Source organism: Fragaria vesca, linkage group LG5 (assembly GCF_000184155.1).
Source record: "Fragaria vesca subsp. vesca linkage group LG5, FraVesHawaii_1.0, whole genome shotgun sequence".
NCBI classification, from domain to species: domain Eukaryota; kingdom Viridiplantae; phylum Streptophyta; class Magnoliopsida; order Rosales; family Rosaceae; genus Fragaria; species Fragaria vesca.
Window position 1 is genome coordinate 16,017,821 of NC_020495.1, and position 9,318 is coordinate 16,027,138.

The 9,318-nt window shown below is 36.8% G+C and overlaps 2 protein-coding genes and 1 non-coding gene across 3 annotated transcripts; 1 reads left to right on the plus strand and 2 right to left on the minus strand.

Annotated features, from left to right (window-relative positions):
- Positions 1–658, minus strand: LOC101301393 (ferredoxin-1, chloroplastic-like). Its single transcript, XM_004299861.1, has one exon. The coding sequence runs from the start codon at positions 586–588 to the stop codon at positions 154–156; it is 435 nt and encodes a 144-aa protein (XP_004299909.1). The 5' UTR covers positions 589–658; the 3' UTR covers positions 1–153.
- A 227-nt stretch (positions 659–885) lies between these two features.
- Positions 886–962, plus strand: TRNAA-UGC. The gene has a single exon. It is a non-coding gene; the product is annotated as a tRNA-Ala (tRNA).
- A 128-nt stretch (positions 963–1,090) lies between these two features.
- LOC101309262 (transmembrane 9 superfamily member 3-like) lies at positions 1,091–6,880 on the minus strand. The gene is made up of 13 exons (XM_004301447.1): positions 6,873–6,880; positions 6,219–6,354; positions 5,387–5,579; positions 5,187–5,291; positions 4,330–4,347; positions 4,153–4,250; positions 3,906–4,058; positions 3,660–3,794; positions 3,385–3,551; positions 3,052–3,146; positions 2,518–2,891; positions 1,816–2,089; positions 1,091–1,684 (listed from the first exon to the last, which is right to left on the minus strand). The coding sequence occupies exons 1-13, from the start codon at positions 6,878–6,880 to the stop codon at positions 1,617–1,619; spliced, it is 1,824 nt and encodes a 607-aa protein (XP_004301495.1). The 3' UTR covers positions 1,091–1,616.
- Positions 6,881–9,318: the final 2,438 nt, after the last annotated feature.

Here is a 9,318-nt window from a genome sequence, read left to right on the forward strand (position 1 = left end):
AGAGAGAGAGAGAGATTACGTGCAAGAGATCGAGAGCAAATTCAAAGGGTACAATGATTTCATACTAGAAACAAGAGAAGAAAAACAATAAGCAAACTCATTTAGAGAATTCTAGTTAAGCAACATGAAAACATATATGGTAGTAGGTAGTAATTAACCGGTGAGCTCCTCCTCCTTGTGGGTTTCAAGAGTAACATCAGAGGAAGGATAGGCGACACAAGTGAGGACAAAGCCACCATCAATCTGGTCATCATCAAGAAAGCTCTGGTCAGACTGGTCGACGGTGCCATCAACAACCTTGCCGGCGCAGGAAGAGCAGGAACCGGCGCGACAGGAGTAAGGGAGGTCGAGACCTGCCTCCTCGGCGGCGTCGAGAATGTAGACATCATCAGGGCACTCGAACTCGGTGACGCCTTCAGGGGTCTTGAGAGTGACCTTGTACGCAGCCATGGCAACACGCCCACCGCGGTTGTTGGACTTCAAGCCGAAAAGAGCCTGACCCACATTGGGATTAGCAGACCGGAGGCTGCTCATGGGCTGCCCGCGGATGAAGGAGGTGCTGACCATGGTGCCGGAGAGAGCTGCCATTGGGTTGGTTGGTTGGTTGGTTACTACTAGGAAATGAATGAAAGAATCAAGGAAAGCTAATAAGAGAGAAAGGCTTAGCAAGTGTTGATAAGGGGATGGCTTGTGGAAATAGGGTGGCTACAAATCCACCACTCTTATCTGCCACGTGGCAACTTATTGTGGCCACCTTTATCCTTTTCATTATCACCATAAGACCAACCGTGTGTGGAGTTTCACTAGGCTACAGACTACTGGTCTCAGTGGTCTGTGGCGGCCACGCTCCTCTCCATCCTACTGCTTTGCTATCTTAAGGAACCTGGGGATGTAGCTCAAATGGTAGAGCGCTCGCTTTGCATGCGAGAGGCCCGAACAGGGTTCGATCCCCTGCATCTCCAATGCTCCGTTCACCACACGAAATTGAAGATTGATTTGGTTGTCATCATATACACCACTCGACGAAGTTTTGTTTTATGTACACATATTCCAAGTTTAAGATTGAGTTCCAAAGTATTCAGTCAGTTTTGCAAAGCAAGCAATTCACATAGAGCATACCATGCATCCATTTTCCTGATGACAGTGAACGTATATATGCAAGGTATATAAGATAGAATCAAAATTCACAAGTCGTTACATAACTCAGACGCACAAAGTTCATTCCCCCTCCTTTCGTTCATCCCAAAGACGTGGAGATAGAAAGAGTAACGGGGGCAACCTATTTGGTAAAAGGTAGTGAAAAAAAAAAAGAAAATAATAAAAGTGACAGGAGTTCAATGACATCTGCTAACTTAACTTTCTTCGATTATAAAACAATCTCTGCGAATCTAAATCAAGGCCTCCACTTACAGCCGGGGAAAACAAAAAGGAAAAATCTCAGGGCTTTCCCCTAATCCAGAGAAAAAATACATCCCCATCCTCACACCCTGCGATTTCTGCCATTAACATTATCAAGTCCCCATTCCTTATCACATGCCGTTCTACATGAATCTTTTGCCTCAACAAACGACCATTCTACACAGGGAAGCTCCATCCCTGGTCCCATTACAGAAATTCTAGTCGCATTTGATGTTTCTGTAGATCCTCCTCACAAACAAATTTGAACCCAAATATCCAACAGCACCTACAGAACATTCAAAAGGGAAAAGATATGAAACCTGAATATTATTCACTATTTTTATTAGGTAGAGGTATAGGTACTCCAATCAGATGTGTTGCATTATAACAAAAAAAATGAAAACAAGAGAACTTTACCACAGAGGATCCCTAAGCCAAGGCAAAACATCAAAGTGTATCCAAAATAGAAGCTTGTCTGGAAGAAACCTGACATCTTGGTCTTTGCATAGTAGTAATATACTGAATACAAGTACACATAGACAGCCGTTGATGCAGCAGAAAAGAAAGAAGTCCATTGCCAGTGGTAATTCTCAGCATTAAGCAAGAAGTAGGTCCCCACAATCGTCACGCATACAGTAACAATGATGAGAATCAGAAACACAAGCAGCATAAAGCCATAGACATAGTACACCTGTTCAGAGCCACAAAGGGCAAGAGAGACATAAATTCATAAGAATTATGAACTCCACACTATGCATTGAAGCCTTTCAACAATAAAAAATCTCGCTTGAAGCATATAACTTCATATTCCATGTTTAAGATCCCAGCTTTGGCATGTAAAGAAGATCATCTTATTTAAAACTTTGAGTACTAAAAAACAAATGACTCCCAGCACATATCAGGCACTGGAGCCCATCAAGAATCATTTTTTTAAAGACACAAAGTTAAGCCATAGAAACTCATATTCACATACTTACATAAAGTACAATGATCGTGAGATGTTGTAGTGACTCCAACTTTTGTAAATTTACTTAAAAGACTGTTCTATATAAAATCTTCTTCATTATATGTTTAATGTACTCCATCAGCAACAAATATATGTGGGTGTTCCAAGTTTACCTTGTAATTCCAGAAGGACGTGAAGACAAAGTACATTTCAATGAATATGCTTCCAAAGGGTAAAAGCCCTCCCATCATCGACACCACAGATGGTGTCAAGTACCATTTTTTCTCAGGAATTGGACGAGGAATGGTTTTGACACGACAAGGATTATTAGGAGCACCACTCCAGTTTCTTCCAACAACCGTACCAAGGAGCGCTAAAGGAAATGAGATGAAACCCCAAATGACAAAGACAACCACCATAGTGCCGAATGGAATAGCTGCTAGAGACCCATAGAATATGGCAATTGTATTCAAGACGAACCCAATTCCAAAGCACATAAATGGAAATAAAGATGCTGTGAGAATCATTGACTTTATCCAGTTTTTACCTGAAAAAAAAAAAAAAAAAAAACGAAAATCATACTTCACAAATACCCAAAAACAAGTTTACAGAATTTACTAAAGTTCATAACGCACTGATTAAAGACAGAATCAAAACAGTTAAGAGATCTTAAAATAAATAAAAACAACCAATTAGTAGATACGTACCCCCATGCCGTGAATACATCCCACCACTTACATAACCAGAAATGAAAGATGTGAGAGCGTAACACACTATGAAAGTTGTAACAATTGCACCTCTCCTGAGGGACCAGGAAAAAAAAAGTAAGAAATAACATTAAGCACGAAAAACTTTAATATGAACACTACGAGACAAAATCTAGATATAGATCTAATTATTATCTGATGGTGATAGATTGGCCTTCCACCAATTACAAACATGAATATAAACACAAATATGAATGCTCATACTGACTCATCATACGAAAACAAGAACCAAAAATAAGAAAGAAAATATCATTGAGCAAGCTGTCAACATACCCGACATACAACATCCCAACAATTGCCAGTAAAATGACAAGGAGAACAAGTAACGCCAACTGAGCTCCAGTACCAACTACAGCTGAAAGAATAACCAAACTCCGAGGAGGACGAAAAACATCCCCATGCACAAGTTTCCAGCCAGACTCTTCACTAACATCTCTTTCCTACATAAGATATTGACGAAAGCATCACCACATGTGGATAGTGGAATCTATTATAGTTGTGTTAAACAAAGAGAAGTGATGATACAACTAGAAGTCAAAGATCATCACCAGGGTCTCTAGGTCATCATCTTCCCGAGCATATTTTGCATAGTCATTCCGAAGAGTGCGCATCAATATCATTGACACCAAACCAGTAAGGAATATAACCATCATGAACGAATTGAAAATGGAGAACCAATGGATCTGCAAATCATAAGATGGACATACATTTCAACAAAACAATAATTCTACAAAAAGGTACACGAGTACTTGTAATTGTGGAGCAATTCAGATAAACACGTGTTAAAATCTTACTTGGTGCTCGAAAAATGGGTAGTCCAAATATACATCAAAGCGACGTGCAAAGGTGATAGGGGTTGGAATCCATTTGACAGAGTACGTCAGATCCAATTTCTTCCCCGCTTCCAGCGGCTTTGGACTATCTTGAGTGAGATTGACATGAATTATCTAAAAGAAAGAAAGTACAAAAAACATAAAAATAAAGAAATTCAAAAAATGATAAATCAAACTGCCATGGATTCAAATTAAAAGCACCACAAACCTGATCTTTATTATACTTGATAATAATATTTTTGTGTGTGAAAAGAACATGTTTGCCATTTTCACTGTTCTTATCCTGGTGCAACTCACCAACAAAGCCTAAAAAATAATAAGATAAATTTAATCAGAAGATAAATCAAGCATAACTTAAATTTGAAAAGACGAGTTTACACCGTACCCCATAAAGGCAGATCATCTGAACTTGTATCCAGCAAAGGAAAGTCCAAGGAGATAACATGCAAAAGATGCCAAGCTAGGGTAAGTAAATGCCCAGAAATAGAAACAAAATTATTGAAAGACACAAAGATAATAAACAATCACAGCATCTAGAGTTGACGAACAACAAAAAAAAATTTACAAGCACAGTAAAGTGATTAGTTAACTAAACTTTACAACCAGTCACCATTAAAGTTATATTTGACTCCTGATCTTATGCACGAGCAGCATGATTATTGTCAAAATCTGGACAAGAAAGAAAAAATTCTGAAATTTGTTTTCAACTTATTATCTTTTCCCATCCTATTTAAGCATTTCCTATGTCGTTACAGCACACTCTGTTGAGAACAATAAGAAAATGGAAATGTTAATGGCAATAAACCATGGAAAGAGATCACAAATGCTTAATTCTATGACTATGGAGAAGCCTAATCATCTAATAACGTTGCATATATTATCCTGTGACCAGACACAGGTAAATGTCATATTATAATACTGATTCAAAGATCTGTTTTCCTTCTGGACACTTCAGCTACTTGCAACCTACTTCCATCTTTACTATGCACTACATATTCAGCTTCATCTTTCAATATTTTCAAGACTTCAATACCAATGTATATCAATATATACAATTTGTCATACCAGTAGAGGAATCAATCCAGTAACTATTAACTTTTCATATATTGTAATATCGATGTTTCAGAATGTGGATTCAGGAATTGCAACAGATGTTTCATATGCTTCCAGAAGCACCCTAATTTGATTGAATCTAATTTGAATTGGTACTTGTAATAGTTTAAGAGAATATGCAGAACATACCCATGAAAAACTCAAACCAGTAACTATTCTCAATTGCATCCTTGAATTGTTTAACCTTATGATCATCAAGTTCAAGCTGACAAATGGTAGCCCTATCCACATTTTCTGCACAGAAGAATCAAATAAATCCAGTTGTAATTACTTGCCCACAACTGAACGCCATAAACAGAGAAATGAGCATAAAAAGGAAGTACACATACTTCCAAACTTTATGTCAATCTGGCTATCAATAAGTTCATTTCCACCCAAGACTTCACCAAGACCACCCCATTTGTGAGCAGCATTATCAGATGGACGACAGAACGGGAGACTGTAGTAATTGTAGGTTTCTTGTGGATTGTTATAAGGGCCAACTTTGTTTACCCAAAGGGTAACTGCTTCTTCTGCTTGATACTGCAGTAGAAACAAGGGAATATCGCAAGTCAGACTTTCACCAAAATCACATTATAAACAGAGCTGATCCAATATGACCTCATAAATAGCTTAGACAGACACTCCACTACAATGATCTTATGTGTATATCACTAAAAACAGAGCATAAATTGATCCAAGACAAATTGTCAAATATGCGGAGCGAACTTAGATCTATTCAACACAAGGGAGGCGAGTGGAGACAGAAAATGATTTTGGCCTAGAATTGTTTCAATAAAAGGAACCAGCAGTCTGCACTAAAGCTAACCAGATCAATGGGCAGTTCAGTTTTTCTTGTGGCACTGATGATTAACCAGCACAGGGCCGAAATACACACCTAATGCATGAACAATTGCCGTCAACAATGACATAAGTTGCTCATACCACAACTATCTCAAGAATCCGAATCCGAATCCGAATCCGAATCAGATCCAGCTCCTCTGAACAACGAGCTAAAGAAGTAGCCTGGCCAGCCATGTATGATTAAATCTACTCGAAATGCGAAAGAAGCCGAAACACGAGTAATGCACAAAAACGGAGCTTAGATCTAACCCTAAGAAAACAATCGCATCATGAACTGACAGATCTGAAAGAGAGCGAGATCTAGGAGCTAGAGTTTACCTTGTGATCCGGCTCGGAGGCGGAGGCGGGGGAGAGGAGAAGGCAGGCGAAGGCGAAGGCGAAGGCGAAGGCGAAGGCGAAGGTGAAGAGTGAGAGAGATCCGACGGTGGAGAACATGGCGGCGACGGTGGGGGATCTGAATTGGGGGGGAAGAAGGGGCTACTCTCTCAATTGCTCAAAACCAAGTCTTCTCTTGTTCACAAACACAGAGTCGCGACTTCCGAACGCATCTCTCTTCGTTTTTTTATTTTTCTCTCTCACCAAATAGGCAGATTGCACATTTGCTTTTCTTTTTATTACTTTTAAAATCATTTTCTGCATTTGGGTTTTAAGATTTTGGGCTTTCTTAGGCCCAGTTGCTTAGCACATTCTTAAGAAATATAAGGCCCAATCTTCTTTGTAACCTTCTCTTTCGGTGGTAATTATTCTACAACCAAGGTAAAGAAAGTACAAAGATCCGTCAAATCTGCTTTGGGACGGTTTCCTAACTATCAAGTATTGTTGAGGAGATCATTCATAAAAAAGTTTTGGCAACATCGGTCCATAAACTCTTGTGGCACGGTTAAATTGATATTCACACATAGAAAACTATCAATGTGATACCCAAACTTTATTTCCGCTACCAATGAAACACCAAAGACTATTTTCTGTCACCTCGCCATTATTTTGATGACGTGTCCACATTGGACCTACCAAAAATATTTCTTGTCAGTAGATAACCACATAAACAATCCCCAAACTCTTCTGAAATGATCAATATGATACACATAATACAAACATGGTTTTCTATGTTCAAACTAAGAGAGAAAATTGGTCTGCAAGATTTAATTTTGAGATTTTAGAAGGAAATGGGATCTAGATAAAGTCAGAAGGTTATCTAAACTCTAAACTCTAAAATCTCTGAACTCTAAATTCTCGACGAAAATAACACATGTGAGTGTTTAATGAAGTTCCAGAGCTACAATGTGAGTGTTCAATAACACATGCTTTGTGCTATTTGGAGAAATGGTTTCATTAGACCATTAACTATTCAACAGATTGCTTGCTTTGCTTGTTTTTCAATCTTGGTGCCCATTGCCGATAGATGCATCTTCTTGCATCATTTGATTATATTGGTGTAAGTATGATTTCTAAGTGTTACTTTGTATTGACAAACAATACATTCTAAAACGGGGTTCCTATTTGTTTCTTAGTAGTAAAATGAAGCTTCTCATACATGCATATCAAACTTTACCAAAGTAGTTTACATGTTCAAAGGTTGTCTGATGTGTGTGCATGTTAGTTAGTACTTGGAAGACGAAATAGAGACTATATTTTGCAAGGCAATAGATTAGATTGGCATAATGTTGTATGCTCCTCAGGCAGGATTGAGCAATGCTGTGATTTGGTGCTAAAGCATCTTTCTTTCATGCAAAAACAAAGGCATGTTGCTACTCTATTGATACCAGCTTTATACTGAGTTTAATGACTAAATGTTCTCTTTTCGAAATTCATAATTTTTTTTTTGTAATTCTGTGAGTGTAATGTTTGTATGATTAAATTGATGTATTGTTCTTGGTAGATGATAGTGATGAAGAGAGACTGAAAAGTGATGATGAGAGGTGGAAGAAGAAGAAACAAAAGAAGAGGTGACTTCTATACCTGAGCTATAAAATCTTCATTTCAAGAGGTATTGTTTTGGTTTGTTCAAAGAAAAAAAATCAGTTTAAGGATGGACTTTGTTATTGCTTTTGTTGGTGATGAAGACCGTTTTTATTTGTATGTTTCCATTTTTTTTTCAGTTACATGCAATCTTTTGTAATCAACTACCAATACTATTTTGATCCTCTGAGAGCGAAGAGGTCTGTTCCACGGCTTCTTTACATTTTAGTTATTAGCTCGACACAGAGAAACCCAGCGAGTGAAGGAAAAGGAAAAGAAACAAAAAGTACGTACATCCTAACAAAGAATTATACTAAACTAACTGCAATTTAAATGCTTCAGACTAGAAGTACAATGAATATACCAAAATGTTATGTTAGGCGTATTGCATTTGCTCTATTGATTAGTAATACATTGTATGTTGTGTTTCGCCAAGGGGATTTGATGGATTAGCTTGAATTTAATTCCCAATTCTGAATGTAGATGGTAATAATTGCCAATTTTAAAATGGGTATGGCTATTGCCACCCCATCAAATACTTTGTTCACCCCATATTTCAATTTTAAACTAAATATTCCAATTTAACCCCACAATCAAGAATTTTTATGAAAATATAATATTAAACTAAAATATATAAAATCTAAACAACAATAATTCTCTACATCTTTACATTGGAGAAAAAAAAAATCTCTACATCTTTCAAATCAGATTTAAGAATCACTTCAATCTTCAACAAGGTGATTATACAGTATGATGGGATTGTTTCGTTCTTATTTTTATTTTATTTTTAGCTTCAAATGTAGTCTTCAACCATGGGAATGCTAGGGCTATTTTAAAATAATACATAAAAATGAAAAACATGTTGTACAGGTAAACATGTCATCCAGTAATATTGTGACATATGTAAAAAATTACAATTTTAAGGACCTTTTAATTAGGTTATACGTGAATTGTTCAAAAACTTGTTATGAGGGTCATAAATGTTATAATTACTTGGTTTACCACTGTAATTATCACTAAATACGTTAAATGTGGTATTTGTTGTAAAGATATCATGAATGGTGTAATTTACTTATAAAAGGACCATAATTACAAAAAAAAGAACTATTTTACAAGATTAACGACTTCAGATATTTTAGGTCTGATTATTAATATTTACAATATTCGTTGTCACTAGATGTAAAATTATCGTTCTTTTTGTAAAAATGATTGTATTCCAAGTAATATCAAGAATACGACCATAATTACCAGTTATACCTCAATTGTTGTAATTTATAGTAAAACACGTTGTATTATGAGTAAGGAAAATTTTCAGTTTACTACCCTAAACTTTATGTCTAAAATCAATCTGATACCTCATCTTTTTTTTTAATCAGTTTCATACCTAAACTTTCAAAATGACATCAATCTCGACCAAAATGACTAAAATAGCCCTGGTTAATCTTTTTACTCTCTCTCT